General features: G+C 53.5%; 2 protein-coding genes across 3 annotated transcripts in view; one reads left to right on the plus strand and one right to left on the minus strand.

Moving 5' to 3' along the window:
* Positions 1–4,075, plus strand: part of CUNH12orf43 (chromosome unknown C12orf43 homolog) — a 4,803-nt gene extending 728 nt beyond the window's left edge. Inside the window, exons 2-6 of one of the 2 annotated variants that reach the window (XM_069081912.1) lie at positions 496–541; positions 653–751; positions 2,636–2,709; positions 2,815–2,905; positions 3,160–4,075. In XM_069081912.1, coding sequence (XP_068938013.1) covers positions 496–541; positions 653–751; positions 2,636–2,709; positions 2,815–2,905; positions 3,160–3,541 — 692 coding nt within the window. In that variant the 3' untranslated portion in view covers positions 3,542–4,075. The remainder of the gene's footprint in view (positions 1–495; positions 542–652; positions 752–2,635; positions 2,710–2,814; positions 2,906–3,159) is intronic. The other variant, XM_069081914.1, reaches the window with a different exon arrangement.
* A 1,153-nt stretch (positions 4,076–5,228) lies between these two features.
* Positions 5,229–15,749, minus strand: part of HNF1A (HNF1 homeobox A) — a 26,918-nt gene continuing 16,397 nt past the window's right edge. The window contains exons 2-10 of the mRNA XM_069081462.1: positions 14,897–15,096; positions 13,398–13,584; positions 12,391–12,620; positions 12,005–12,168; positions 10,091–10,292; positions 8,082–8,273; positions 7,502–7,623; positions 7,312–7,405; positions 5,229–6,511 (exon numbers count right to left, since the gene is read on the minus strand). Coding sequence (XP_068937563.1) covers positions 6,384–6,511; positions 7,312–7,405; positions 7,502–7,623; positions 8,082–8,273; positions 10,091–10,292; positions 12,005–12,168; positions 12,391–12,620; positions 13,398–13,584; positions 14,897–15,096 — 1,519 coding nt within the window. The 3' untranslated portion in view covers positions 5,229–6,383. The remainder of the gene's footprint in view (positions 6,512–7,311; positions 7,406–7,501; positions 7,624–8,081; positions 8,274–10,090; positions 10,293–12,004; positions 12,169–12,390; positions 12,621–13,397; positions 13,585–14,896; positions 15,097–15,749) is intronic.

Raw genomic sequence — 15,749 nt, forward strand, 5'->3', positions numbered from 1 at the left:
CCAGGGCAGAATCGGAAGCCAGGGCTCGGGAGCTTGTGGCTCTCCCCTAGTTGCAGCGTGGGTCCATTGGCCGCCAAACCCTTTCCACCCCTAAGATCTTGGCATGACGTGGAAGGAGCAGGCCTGTTCCTGACCACTGGACGGCCTTGACTGGGAGAGCCCTGCCCTGCAGAGGGCAATGTCTGCATTGCCCTTGGAGTCCGGAGGCAGCAGGATTGGAGCCTTCCCAGGGCCAGAGCCTTACCTTGTATCTGTGCGTCTCTTTACAGAGCCTAGCACAGAAGCAGACCTGAGACAGCACCCAGGAACATTCCGTGTTAGCATAAAGGTCCTAGAACATCCGAGCTTAGAATTGGGGATGGCAATGCTGGGAGGGGCCTCAAGGGACCAGGTTCAAACACTTCCTCTTGCCCATGAGAACGTTTTCCCCAGAGGTGGGAAATGACTGGGCCAAGATCTGGTCCCAAACTCCTCCATTTCCCTTTCTTTCCACAGAGGTCACAGCCAAGGACAACCTGCCCGCCACCCGACCAAGCCTCAGGTATTGTGGTGTTGAGCCTGGGGGCTCCAGTTCCAGCCCAGGGGTTCCCGTGCTGTCTGGGAGGAGGGTCTCCTGAGCCCCAGGTGAGGGTATGCCTTGTTCTCATTGCAGACACAAGGTGGATGAGCATGAGCAGGACGGGAATGAGCTGCAGACCACTCCGGAGTTCCGGATTCACGTAGCGAAAAAGCTGGGAGCCTTGTTAGACAGGTGAGGAAAGCCAGCCCGGGCCCTCCTCCAGAGCAGTGACAGAGACAGCCAGGAGAATGAGAGCACAAGTCAGTGGGTATTTATAAAGGCCCTACTATGTGCAGGCACAGCGCCAGCCCAGAAGCACACTCGTAAAAGGTGTGGATGGATCCTTGCACTGGCCCTTTATCCGTCCATTTGGGCCTTTCCTTCCCTGGTGCTGATTGCAACCCCTCAGACCTCTGATCAGTCCCATCATTTATCATTTGTGCCATTCCATAAATCCCCAGCCAATGGGAGGCCTTTCTAAGGGCTTTTGATAAGCTCTGGTGTGTCCAGGTGGCCCAGGGATGTTTGGGGTGGGCCTGTATAGCACACCCAGGCTTGGCATTGAGGATGGCCACACCCTCTTTTGCTGACTTTGTCAGAGAGAACCCCTTTGGGCCTAGAGATCCTAGGGGACGTCTGCCAGAAGGGCTGGGGGCTTTGGGGGCTGGGCTGGGCCTAAAGGCTCAGGGGCTGGTCTCCTTGAGTGTGACTCCTGGGCCGAGGGAGCAGGCGTCTGGGCCTGACCTCGGACCTACAGCTTCCTGGATTTCCATTTCCTCACCTCAAATGCTGGTCAGACCAGATGCTTTCTAAGGGCCCTCCCAGCTCTGGGTCCCATGATGATGATGATGGTGATGGTTAACATGGAATGTTTACAAACACATCATACATGTGATCTCCTTTGAGCTCACAACAACCCAGAGATGAAGGTGCTATCGTTATCCCCATTTTACAGATGAGGAAACTGAGGCAGACAGGTGAAGTGACTTGTCCAGGGTCACACTACTAGGAAGTATCTGAGGCTGGATTTGAACTCATGTGTTTCGGACTCCACACCCAGCCACTTATTGCACGGTGGCATCACCAGCCGCCTCATCTTACACGTGATCTGCGAGCAGCTTGTGCTTAGGAGGCCTCAGTAGTGACACAGCAGGATGGATCCGTGATCCCTGCATGGGCTGGGAGGTCACCCCCATCCCCCACCTTTCCACCCCACACTGTGAGCATCTGTCCCTGGGTCTGAGCTCGGAAAGATGAGGCTTCCTGCCTCCAGGCCCCACACTCTGAGCACTGTGATGCCCTGGCCACCCTGTGTTTTATGTATGACACGAATAAATTAAAACTTATAAAATACACAACCATAAACAAAGGTGGGTTATTACAGCAGGGATATAAGCTCATTTGTTTGCATGTTGTCTCCCCGATCAGACCATGAGCTCCAAGAGGGCAGGGGCAGCATTTGCTTTTGTGTCCCCAGCACTCATCATGGTGCCTGGCGCATGGTAGGCCCCTGACCAATGTTTACTGAAGGATGTGTGGGGCCTAGTGGATACAGAGCCGGCCTCCGAGCAAGGGTGACCCTGGGCAAGTCACTGAACCCAGACATCAGGTAAACTCCAGGATTCTGAATTGCAGGGCTTGTGCTGATCCACTAGGGTGGGAGTGAAGTCGAGGCGAATTCCCTCTGCCAGTGAAACCACAGCTGCTTCCTGGGGCTTCACCCCCAGTGGCTGCAGCCGCGTTCTCTTTTACCTTGGACCCGTCACCTCACCAGTATGGGGCCCTCGGCAAATGCATGTGGTAGTACCTCAGCACCTCACGGTGTTAGCGAGCACCCGGGTGCCTGGGCAAGGCAGGGCCCTGCACAGGGCTGCACACACGGCGTCCGAGGAAGGACTCCAGCCCGGGCCCGGGACGCCCATCGTCGCCATCGTCGCTCTTGTGAGGCCTGTCGTCCAGCGGGGGCCCTGCTCAACAGACACTCCCTCTGGTCTCTCTCCAGTCCGGCCCTTCCTAGCAGCCTGGGGCCTGGGCTAAGGGCCTTGAGCTCAGTGGCTGCTGTTCCCTCCCCTTTAGCTGTATCACCATGTTGGACTCCAGCCCCAGGCCCGCGCAGGCTCCCGCACAGGTGGCCCCCGAGGAGGACGATGGTGAGTGCCCCCCCCCCTTTCTGAGCTCAGACCCCCTGGGTGCGGGTGTCCAGCCTGCTCCAACCCACCCCGGGCGCAAGCTCCTCTGGCTCTTTGGCCTTCCAGGCTTCCGCCTCTTCTTCACGTCCATCCCGGGCAGCCTGCAGGACACAGCTCCTCCCACCACGAGCAGGAAGCGGCTGCCATCCAGTTCCAGGTGAGTGAGCTTCCTGCCCTGGCCAGTCAGTCACCTCCACGACCCCCACAGCAGACCCTGCTCAGACCTGGGCAAAGGAGTGATCCTGACAGCCCATGGGTGTGGTGCTTGGAGGTGTCAGTAGCTTGGCCCCAGGGGGTGGTTGGCCAGGGTCCGGGCACAGCTTGTCCCAAAGGGGCAGTGAGCTAGGGACCAGGCATAGCTTGGCCCAAGGGGTGGTGGGCCAAGGGAGACCAACCCTGACTGTCTCATAGCAGTGACTCAGACAGTGATGAGCAGTGGAGGAGATGCCGGGAGGTGGCTGTGTCTGCGACAGACATTCTGCGGCCTGGAGCTCTGCCCGCCCAGGAGGCCCCCACAGAGCAGCTGGAGCCCAAGAAGAAGAAGAAGAAAAAGAAGAAGGGGCAGCCACAGGTTGGGCAGGGGAAGGAAGCTGGTACCACAGGGACCCCAGAGAAGCAACCTCGGCCCCTGTCCCTTCACAGGGATCCAAAAGGGGGAGAAGCCCAGCACAATGGGGACTACACACCGCTCACCACAAAGAGAAAGAAAAGGCGGAAGAAAAGCCGGACAGAGGAAAGGGGGGATCTGCAGCCCCCAGCACAGAAGGGCCAAGCAGCCAGTGCCATAGAGTGACTCTCACTGGGGCCGGCACCTGGCTCCAGAGGCTGCTGTCCCTGGTCTGTCAAATGAGAACACCCCTCCACGGGAAGGGGGAGGGGAGGAAGCAGGCCACACCTGAATGGGCCCAGGATGGAGAGCTTCGGGCTCCCGGGAGCCATGGCAGCCCTTCCCCCATGGCCTCTGGCCTCCCTTCTTACCCACTTTCTGCCTATGCCTTGGGTGTGGCCTGGAGGACAGATGGAGGGGTCCTCACCTGTGTGAGTGTGGGAGCCTAATAAAGCTCATGGCCAGCTGCGCCCTGCCACTCTGACCCCATAAAACAGCCCCTCTGGTCCCTGTTCCATCAGGCCAAGGGGCTGGGGAAGCCCTTTTTGTCCCTGAAGCCGCCCCAGGTCTAGCAGCTGGAGACACCCAGCCGGGCCTGTGACAGGACCCCTGAAATCCCTGGAGAAGCGCCTTCTCTTCCTGCTTCCTCCACTTCCTAGCCCTATGAGCCTGTGAGGACTTTATTTGTTCTCTGGAAAAAATATATGAGTTTCCTGAAAACTTTGAGCTTTTTATTTCTAGAAGTGTTTAATTCTGCAAAAACTAGAAATACAGCAAAAGAACAGAGCTGCCCTGAAAGGTGGTGAGTTCCCTGTCACCCTGACTATTCAAGCAAAGGATCATGGGACTTAGAGCTGGAGACACGAGCTTCCATCCAGGCCAAGCCCCCCATTTGAGGTGTCCTTTCCACCGCGCTCTGCCGAGCGTGTTCTTTACCACCCACAGACATTCAGAAATGGGCAACAAAGGGCCCCCTGGGTTTATGCTCTGGGAGGACTGCGTGAAGGCCTGGGACTGTTCAGCCTGGAGAGGCCATGTAATACAGGGAATGCTGGACCCAGAGTAGGGAAGGTCTGAGTTCAAATCCAGCCTCTGAACTTGGCTAGCTGTGTGACCCTGGGCAAGTTTTTTTTTTTTTTTTTGAGGAGGGAGGGCAGGGCAGTTGGGGTTAAGTGATTTGCCCAAGATCACACAGCTAGTGCGTATGTCAGGTGTCTTAGGTTGGATTTGAACTCAGGTCCTGGCTCCAGGGCCAGTGCTCTATTGGCCACACCACCTAGCAGCCCCACATCATTTCACCTTGTCTTCCTCAGCTTCTAGTACCAGATGGCCCCTGAGGCCCCACCCAGGCGTCAGGCTGTGATCCTGTAAGGGGTCAGGGCTGGGATGACAGACTGAACTCGAGTTTAAAGGCCACTGGGTGTGTTCTGTTTGGTCTCTGTACCATAGCACATGCCCACAGAGAGATTTGGGCCAGACTCGGCTTCTGTGAGCCCATTCCCTTGGAATGAGACAGAGGCACCCAGGGAGGGCCATAGTGTACAGAACTCTGGACCTAGAGGCAGGAAGGCCGAGTTCAAATACCTGTGTGACCCTGAGCAAGTCACTTTGCCTCTGTTTGCCTTCCAGGGTTGTGAGAATCAAACGCGATCATATTTGTAAGGCGCCTAGCATAGTACCTAGTACCTAGTAGGCGCTTAATAAATGCTTGTTTCCTTCCCAGGCACCTGGGAAGCCAGAAGTCAGGATGTTCTCTTTCCTGAGACCTGAGATGGGCTCCCTCTAGTCTGGCACTCACCCCCAGAATCCCCTTGAAGCCGTGCCTCCTACCCCACCATCCCCAAGGCAGGGTGAAGGAATAAAGCACTCTGACTGAAAGTTAAATACATATATTTATAGGCTCAGCCCCTGCTTGGGAGCAAGCCACAGGAGCTTTCTGTGCCCTGTTCAGGAGCCTCGGGCCCAGGGGCTCCCCACCAGCAGAGCTCCAGCACCCTCGGCCGGAGAGGAAGGGCAGCTGAAGCCTCTGCACCGGTCCCTGCTTGGATCGGCCCCTCCTGGGGGGTAGTGTCTCCCCAGAGCAGTCATTCAGCTTCCCCCCCCCTTGCCAGGCTGGAGCTGCCTGCCCAGGACAGCCCAGTCTCTACCCCGGCACTTAGGAGCACCCATACCTCTCAGTCCTGATGTCACAAGGGCCCAGGGCATCTGGCAGGGTAGCACATGGTGGAGGAGATGGGGAAGCAGGGGCCGCCCTCCCCCAGGTGAGCCGAGGCCCGCAGGCTGCCATCTGCAGAAGTGCCCAATAGATCTGGGTGAAGTCAGAGCAAAAAGCTGTGACCAGGAGGAGATGGGAGAACCAAACCCACAGAGGAGCCCTCCAGAAGTGTACTGCCAAGCCAGCAGTGGGCAGGACAGCTGAGGAGGGGGCCCTGTCCAGCTGCCCTTCCTGCTTGTTGCTGGGAGCTTCCCTAGAGGGGCCAGAGCAAAGCTCACCAGCCAAGGAGTGGACACGAGGCAGGCAGCAGCCTTGATGCAGGAGAGCTGCGTGCTGCCCTTCTCCGGCCCTCTGGTTTGGCTTTGGTGCTGACGGGTGAGGCTGAGTTTGGGGAAACTGGGCAGGCCCAAAGAAATGGTGATTCAGGACCCCCAGAGTAGTGGGGCTGGGAGGAAGGAGAGCTCCAGACTGAGGCAGGAGGCCCCGGTGGAGTCCCAGCTCTGCCATCCAGTGACTGTGGCCCAAGGAGCACTACATCTTCACCCCTCCGTAAAATGACAACTTCTGATGCCCCTTCTAGTGTTCTCTGACTCAGGTGTTGTCCCAAGGCCCTCTTCACCTTTCAAAGCTGGCAGAGGAGAGTTGGGGAGTCAAGGTCCCCAGGATTCCCTCTGGAAACGGAGCTTTCCCAAGGGTCCTTGTCCCGCTGTGGCAGTGGAGGTTGGGGGAGGCCGAGGGGGCTCTGGCTCCCCTCGCCCCATTAAGCAGGCCTTCTCTGACAGACCCTGGCCCCAGGGGGGGTGGTCACCATGGTTACTGAGAGGAAGAGGCCATGTGTGTGGAGATGAAGGTCTCAATGACGCCATGATTGGAGGACAGGAGCTGGCTGTGGCTGCTGGTGGACTCTGAACCCTGATACAGCACCAGGCTGCTGGAGGACACTGTAGAGGCAAGCACGGCTGGTGAGCTGGGCCTCCCAGGCGGGGTCTAGTACAGCCCCTGCCCCCATCACACAGACGGGGAAACTGAGGCCCAGTGAAGCACCCTCCCCAAAGACAGGGCTTTAACAAAGATGGGGACGGTGATCACAGCTGGCATTTATATAGAACCAGGCACCGCATACTGTTTGATCCTCACAATAACCCTGGGAGATAGATATTATCCTCATTTTACAGATGAGGAAACAGATAAACAGACGTTAAGTGGCTTGTCCAAGGTCACAATTATTAAATATCTGAGACTGGATTTGAACTCATGTCTTCCGGATTCTGGGCCAGCATTATTTGAATCCAGGTCCTCTGAGGGCAACCATTTGCCTGATGGGCCATGAAGTAACTCCTGCCATCTTGGAAGAGATAGCTGAGGTGGGCAGCCGAGGCAGTGGAGAGAGAGCTGGAGTGGGAGACGGGAGGACCTCAGTTCAAATCCATCCTTGGACACTTACTGGCTTTGTCACCTTCTTCCTTCAGCTGTAGAATTAATAATAATACCTATCTCCCGGGGTTATTGCAAAAGGTACTTTGTAAACCTTGAAGTGCTATGTAAATGATACCTAGTCTAGTGAATGCTAGGACAATCTCCCAGGGCTTCTGACTTTCCACAGCCCCACACCGCATCTTCCCTCCCAGCCAACATCTGCACACTGGGTGATCCCACCAGAGGGGGTAGGGCGGGGACGTGGGCCATCCCTCTCCAGCTGGGCTGGTGCAGAGGCAATGTCCCTGCTGCAGGTGCTGGATACCTGGGTCCTGGCTGGGGATGTGGATGGTCGAAGCCTGAGACACTGGTGTGTGTAACCCGGACTCGCTGGGGGTCTCAGAGTCTGAGCTGAAGACCTGAGGGAGAAGAGATGCCAGTCACGGGAGACTGAGGGCAGCTGAGGCCTGAGAACCTTGGACAGTGACCATAGGCTGCCCTCCCCTCAGCTTTACCTGCTTGGTGGGCGTCAGGCTGGCAAGTGCGCTGAGGTTGGCCGTGTCGGTGATGAGCATGGTCTGGGGGAGGAGGCCAGTGTGCGTGTATTGAGTAACATCAGGTTTGTGACTGTAGAGAGCTGTGGAGTAATATCAGTGAGAAGAGAAACCACATAAAACACAGGGACCAGGGACCCTAACTTAGCTGGGCCACACTTAGCCAGGGACACCATGTCTTTTCTGAGTGGACCCAAGCAATGGCCCAAAGAGCTTTCTACTTACAGAGGGATGGAGGTGTGAATAAACTGTAAAGCGCCTTTCTTTGATGTGTGAATGACCATGCCTAAAGTAAGCTAGCAATACTGTCATTTGTAGTGCTTCAAACTTTTTCTGAAACTAAGGGCCCAGGATCCCAGTGTCAGGACACAGGACTGGCCTAAATGGCAAAGGGCACCCTCTCATCACTGAGACCCATGGGGGACCAGTCAGGCTGGGATTGCCCAGTGCTCTCCCACAACCATCACTGTAGGGCTCAAGCTGGGGAGTGTGGAAAGGAAGCAGAATGGACTTGGGGGGAGGAGGGCACCAGGCCCCTTACCATGAGGACTCTGCAGCTGGGCCATGGTGGCCATGAAGGGACTCTGAGCCATGTGGCCCTGCACTTGTTGCATGAGTGGCTGTTGATAGGAGGGATGCAATGGCTGGGAAAACTGTACGGGCTGCAGGGTGGTCAAGCTGCTGCCCATGCTGTTGATGACAGGCACACTCTGGGCCTGGCTGGAGGCTAAGCCTAGAACACAGATGGGAAGACACTAGAACCCACTTCCCCATTCCCCTTCTGCCCTCATATCCAGCAGGAGGCCTGGGTGCATCCAAGAACTCTGGGTCAGAGGCTAGAACCCAAGGGTTTGGGGTCCAGGGCTCAACTCATGTTAATTTAGATAAAATAATCTAATATCATCTGTAAAATTTAGATGTAATTGCTGGTCTCCCTGTCTCCACTCTCTCCCCTTTCCAAATCGTCCTTCATACAGCTGCCAGAATTGTCTTGATAAGGCACAGACCAGACTAGGTCACTCCCCTTCTTAACAACCTGCAATGGCTCCCTATTTCTCCTAGGACAAATCCAAACACTCTAGTCTGACATGTAAGACACTCCACAGTATAAACACAACCTCTTTCTCCAGCCTTCTCTCCCATTAGCCCCCTTCATCGCCATCCCCCAGGTGTCCCTAGAGTGGTTTGCATCTCTGTCTGTTGAAATCATAGAATTTCAGAGTTAGAGACCACTCAGAGACCACCTAGACCAGCCTGATGCCCACCTGTAGAAGAGCCCACCAGCATCTCCAGCCTTTCCCCAACAATGAAATGGCAGCTTTTTGAATCCTGGGAGATAACTCTCATGGCCTGCACCCCCCAAGCCTTCTATCCTACCAAACACTCTCAGATTCTCTAACTGACCTTCATGTGACATGAAAACTTCAGGTCCTTTTGAGTCCTCATTTCCCTCCTAAACCATGGATCCCAGAACTCAAAGTTCCCCCCTGCATGAGCTGGCCAAGGCAGCTCCCAGAAGCACCTTTTCATTCTTGGACACCAAGACATTTTGAATACAGTTCAAGGTCTCACCAGCTTGGCTGGCCGCCATATCACACCTGGCCATCCTCCTCTTCTGAGTTCAACATTGAAAGCTCTTCCCTGAAGCCTGCTGGAAGTGTTCTCTCTCAAGATGTCCCTAAGGCCCTTCACCTGGATTTCTTGTGGATAATCACAGAATTTATGCCAGAATAGCCCTTGAAAGCCATTGGGTCCAGGCCAGACCTGAGCAAGAGCCCCATTCTCAGCTTCCCAACAAGTCATTTTCCAGCCTTTGCCCAGAGACTTCCAAGGACCCCCTCATTTTACAGATGGGGAAATAGAGGCCCAGAGGGATTAAATGGCAGAAACAGAATTCTAACACATATTCTCTGCCCTCAAAGCCAGTGCTCTGTCCTCCGACCCACAGGACTCCACCATCCCTGCTTTCTGGGGATTTACATCAAGACCCTGTGTCCCAGGACCTGCAGAAGACTGGGAGGGACGATGGTGGACAAAGCTATTTGGAGGAATCGCCCTTTCCCAGCATTTCCTTACTCCCAGGTATCAGAAACAAGAGTTTGTATGGAGTAAAGAACACTGGTCTGAAAACGAGAGGTCCAAGCTCTTCTATTGGCTTCCTGTGTGACCTGGGAAAAGGGACTCCTACCCTTTGGGTTTCTTCATCTTTAAGATGAGAGCATGGACCCCTCCCAGCCTGGACATCCCCTGTTCTCAGGCCCCTCCCAGCCCTGACACACCCTGTTCTGAGACCCCTCCCAGCCCTGACACCCCCTGTTCTGAGGCCCCTCCCAGCCCTGACACACCCTGTTCTGAGGCCCCTCCTAGTCCTGCCATCCCCTGTCCTAAGGGCCTTCCCAGTTCTGACACCATGCACTCTAGGCTTCCAGCTCTAACATTCTCTGTTCTAAGGACTCCCCTCCCAGTTATGATAGCCTACATTTAGCTAGCTAGACCTTTGGGGCCATGTCTTTCCCCACCTCCATTCCCTTCACCTTGACCCGAGCTCACCAATGACCAAAGTAGAAGCTCCTGTGTTGGTGAAGGTGGGTCCCAAGGAAGAAGGCTCTCCGGCCCCAATGGCCATGACCCCAGGGAGTGAGGCCATGATCAGGTTCTGAGGTTGCTGGCTGATCCCTGGGGGCATTGGCTCTAAATTGTGCAGGGCAGTCAGGGTGCTGACGGGGGGAAGGGTCCCCCCAGCTGCCGAGACCTGCGCAGGAGGAGAAAGAGTCGGCACTGCAATGGGTATGGAGAGCCACCAAGGAGGCGCACCTGCCGCCTCTCCCGTCATCCCCCCTCCCCTCCTTCATTTGGAGGACAGTGTGCCTACAGCAGAGGCATCTCTCCCAGGCACTAGCTCCATGCAGGTCTCTAGCCCTAGTCTGGGTCAACACCACTCTTTAGGGGGGGTTCTCTTGAAGGGAGGAATGGTCCGGTAGAAATAGCATTAGATTTGGAGTCATGAGGCTTGGGTTCAAACCCCAGTTCTGCTAATTACCTATGGGACCCTGGACAAATCCCTTCACCTCTGGGCGCCAGTTTCCTCATGTCTAAGGAGTTGAATTCTGTGTTCTTTGTTGTTTCAGTCATGTCTGACTCTTCATGACCCCATTTGGAGTCTTCCTGGCAGAGATGCTGAAGTGGTTTGCCATTTCTAGCCCATTTTATAGACAAGAAAACTGAGGCTAACAGGGTAAAGTATCTTGCCCAGGGTCACACAGCTAGTGTCTGAGTCTGAATTTGAACTTGGAAAGATGAGCCTTACTGACTCTGGGCCCAGGGCTCTACGCACTATGGCGCCACCTAGCTGCCCTCTGTGTTCTTTAGAATCCCTTCTATGAAACTGTGACTTGCTGCATCTTGACTCCCATTGCTGACACTGTGACTCTGTGACTGTGGCCAAGTCACTTGTATGTCCTTGTCTCTAATACAGGAATAATTATCCTTTTCACTGTACCCCTCACAGGGTCTTTGGGATAAAGGTGCTTTTTAAAATTGGAAAGGACATTCTTGGGAGACACAGTTTGACCTCACAGTTTGTATCCCATCTCTGACACATACTGTCCGTGTGACCCTGGACGAGTCACTCTCTGTGCCCCTATGTTACAGCAAAGGTACTGAATCTGTGTTACCAGAGGGAAGCCCTCACCAGAATCTCCCTGTACAATTGCATTCACCAGTCTGATAATCTGTTTTTCTTAAAACTGTTTTTATTATAACATAAAATTATATTTTTTTCTTATATAATTTTTCTTCCATAACTATTATTGCTTTGGTGGCAGCCCCAGTAGAGGGCAGTTGAGGGGACTCAGCCCACAGCCTCTTTGCTTCCTTCAGAAGCAGAGTTCCAAGAACTGGGGCGGGTGCATTCCCACAGCCCTGGCCACAAGCCAGCAGATTTGATTAAGCTCATTGTGAGCTAATACTGTTTCATTTGTTAGCTTTTTTTTCCCTTAGCACAGCTATGTTCGACTTAACAAATGCTTGTTGATTCATTGAATGACTAAGTGAATGAATGATGGATGGATGTTACTGTTGATAACTGGATCTGCTGACCCCAGCAGAATTAAAGTTCTGTAAGAGTGGATTGCACTGGCTTGCACACATAGTGACTTGCACCCAGTAGGCTCTTAATGCTTGTCGAATTGAACTGAGAGTCTGCCAAGGAGACTGCCCAGGGTGGTCCTGGGCTTTCCTATTGGGCTAGAAAAAGGCTTCCATGAGAAGCAGCATGATCTGAGGGGAAGAAGGATATACTGGCAGTCGGCACAGAACTGCTCCGGCCCGAGCCTCAGTTTCCTTATCTGTAAAATGATGGTGCCTTACTCAAAGTGGTGTCACGGGCACATCAACTGGCCTTATTATTCCTGGAGCAGGGGAAGGGGGAAGCCGGAGGAGGGCCCTGGCTGAGCTGGCACTCACCAGCTTAGCATCAGTGCTGAGCAGACTATGGCTGGGCTCCAGGCCTGGGGGGGATATCTGATGCAGGACAGCGGGAGTTGTTACCATGCTGCCCCCTCCGTGGCCACTGCTCCCCGATGACTCTGCCTCACTAGTCGGCTGTTGGCTGTATCGTACACCTGGAGCTGGGGTGGGAGGGGTGAAGATGAGGCCCAGGACCTTAGATCCCCTGATCTCCACCCTTCCTTGTGTCCTTTGCCATTCTTCTTGTCCATCCTTCCCCCACCCATGCCTACCTCCTCCACACACATGTCCCCAGAGGACCAAAGTCATCTGGGGATCCCAAGGTAAGTCCCCCCATACACACACACACACACACCCCTGCATCACCACCAGCCAGCACTTACCATGGACTTTGCTGGGGGAGATGGAAGGTGGAGGAAGGCCAGGGGAGCCATGTGCTGACAGTGAAGGGCCAGGCTGGGGTCCGCTAAAAGTGTCCATGGCTAACTTATGCCGGAAGGCCTCTTCCTTCCGCCGATTGGCAAACCAGTTGTAGACACGCACCTCAGTGACCAGGTTAGAGCCCAAGCCCTGGGCCTGTGATGGGGAGACCCCTCTCTGGATGCATTCAGCCCTGTGGGGGAATCACCCAGGCCTGGTAAGCTTCACGGTGGGGATTATGGCAGAATGGAGAGGCTGGGGGAGAAGGGCGAGCCACCACCAACTGTCCTTAGCTTACCTAGAGAGAAGCCTCATTTCTAGAACCCCCTCCTGTTCCCCTCACATTCCTTTTACTTCTGGAGGTTCTCAGAATCACCAAAGTTCAGCATGGGAAAGAACCTCAGGGTTCTTGGGAATGAAACCCAGAGTGGGGAGGAAAATCCATTACTTCCTAAGGAAGACCAGGATTGCTCTTGTGGTTAGGAAGCTTTCCCTTATAGTAAGACAAATACTACATTTCAATAATTTCCTTCCACTGTTCCTGGTTCTTCTCTCTGGGGCCAAACAGAGCAGTCCTGACCTTAGATCATCAGGGCAGCTATAGCCTAGGACTATCCACCAGCAAGTTCCTATCCAGGGACCTTAAAAGTGTTGTATAACTGCAGGGTACCCCTCAGACGAGTAAGAGGAGGCCCAGAGAAATAAGTAGGCTGACAAATTGAGTGTCAATCCTCCCTGCTGAGAGTTTGGGGGGTGGAGAGGAGACAGGGGGAGACAGGAACAAAGCCAGGGGGATCCCAAGATTAGAAATTAACTTCATCTAAATCTGTGCCTGGCATGTTCTCCTGGAAAAGTCTGTGGACAATTCCTCCTCCTTCCTAGGGCTCAGACAATATCTGGGTCAGCACCAGGGACAGGGAGAGAGACAGAGGTTAGGGCTCCCAGATCCTTGAGTCATGCAAGCCTTTACCTGTTACACTCCTCCACCAGAGCCTCCCTCTCCTCCTTGCTGGGGTTCTTCTGCCTCTCATATGCCTGGAACAGGATCTGCTGAGAGGCTGGACCCCACTTGAAACGGTTTCTCCTTCCCTTCTTGGTGGGCAGCTCGTCTCCCATGGGCTCCTCAGCTAGTACACCTTGTCCCGCGTGGGTGAATTCTGTGGGCATATGGAGCTGTGAGAAAACCCTAGATCCTGGGTCCTGGGTCCCTGTTTGCCCTCCACTGGCCTGTGGTCATTTAAATAAGGTGGACATCCTCCCACCCTTTTCCCGAAGTCCCAGGAGACTGGACAGGCCACTTCCAGAGGAGGACCTTAGCTCTTCTGCACCCACCTAAAGGAGGGATGGTCAACCACAGGTTAGGAGTACTGGAAATAGTTTCTGGACAGTGGGTTTGGGGTATAGGGACACAGGGCCATGCCCTGAGCCCTGCTGATTCTTAGCCCCAATCTCCAAAATTGCCCTAGTTCGTGGGAGTAGGCAATATCCATGGAGTGTGATTTGAGGGACAAGAAGGAGTTCCCAGCCTCCAAATATCTCCCCCCACCATTGTTTCCCTCTTGCCCCCTCCCGCTGAGTACCTCACATTTATTCTGTACTATGTGCCAGGCAACTAGGTGGCATTATAGATAGAATTCTGGGCTTGGAGGCAGGAACATCTGAGTTCAAATCCTGCCTCAGGTACGTACTTAGCTATATGACCTTGGCCAAGTCATTAAACTTCTCTCAGCCTCAGTTTCCTCATGTGTAAAATTAGGATAATAATAGCACCTACCTCATAGGATTGTTGGGAGGATCACATTGCATAACATATTAAACCACTTTGTGAATCTTAAAGATCTATTATAAGGGCTAGCTAGGATTATTATTATATACAGTGATCCTCTCCACTTCGTGGCTACCCCATTGTGGTTTCAATGTATCACAGGTCAGCATAAGAAATTAAATGGGAATTTGGGGGGAGTTTTGCAGAAATCACAGGTGACATGTGATTTCTGTGATTTCAGCAGATGACACGGAAAAAGTTTAGAAACTCAGAAATGCAGAAACTAGATGAATAGCATTATATAATATGAACATATTTTCTTTTAATACCATAATAATTCAGATGACTTCTCTGATACAAAGGGAGAGCCAAAAACATTATGTGTGTTTTCCAGATCATGGGGGCACTGCACCCTAACCCCTCCGATGTGGGAGGGATAACTGTTATGTATACATGCTGTCTGTTCACCACCACCACCACCCCCATCGAATGCAGTCTCTTTGAGGGCAGGGGATGCTTCCTTTTCACCTTTATATCCTCACAACCCTGTACAATTCCTGGCACATAGTAGATACTTAATAAATACTCATTGATGTTGGATATTGTCTCTCTACTTTCTCCCCTCAGCCCCCACCACACACACAATATAAGCAAAAAGTTCAGGGCACCATACAAATGTGAAGATGCCAGTGGTTGTTACTTACGCTGGGCCACCTCCCGCTGCTTGCGGACATACCAGGTATACAGGGCAGCCCGCTTCTGAGTCTTCATGGGGGTGCCTTTGTTGAGGTGCTGGGACAGGTGGGACTGGTTGAGGCCAGTGGTGTCCACCACCTCCCTCTGGGGAATGTTGTGCTGTTGAAGGTAGGATTTGACCATCTTTGCCACCCGCCATGGGTCCTCCCTGGGAAGAGTGGAAAATTAATATAGCAAGCTTGGGGAGATGGACCCCGGGAAGGCTGTCCCTGGCAACCCCCAAGACTGCACTTGGGACCAGCATGATCCTGGGAAGTGAGGGAATTGAGGGGATTAGGAAAGCAAGTGGTTAATGGTGAGAATTGAGGGGACAACACTGACTTCATCTTGTGACATTCTGGGGCTAGCTCAGTTCCCTTTCTATCCAATTATGGGTCCAACCTAACTTCTACCTTGTGAGAAAACTTTATTCCATTGTGGGAATTGGGAGAAAACCTTACTGTATTGTCTGAACCTAGCTCTGCATGACTGGGAAGGTGGACCACCTCTACCTGCCGCTTAGAGACCCTTAACTAAGGAGCTCAGTTATGTTGACCAGAAACCCAGTCAGAACCAAAGACTGAGACAAGGAATTTTCTCACCGCTATACATCTCAAGCAATCCATACAAAATTTTTTAAAGCATTCATTCTAAACCTATGAAACCAGAAAGTATGAGCATGAGGAGAGACCTCAGCAGTCACCCACCCACTCTGGGCTACACCTAACCAAGAATTCCCTCATCCAGCCTCAGCTTGAAGAGCCCATTACCTCCCGAGGCAGCCCAGTCCCATTTGAGACCGCTCTAATTATTAGGAAGTTT

This window comes from Petaurus breviceps, unplaced genomic scaffold (genome assembly GCF_028583685.1).
Source record: "Petaurus breviceps papuanus isolate PSGF00001 unplaced genomic scaffold, PetGlider_PUasm1.0 99, whole genome shotgun sequence".
NCBI lineage: Eukaryota > Metazoa > Chordata > Mammalia > Diprotodontia > Petauridae > Petaurus > Petaurus breviceps.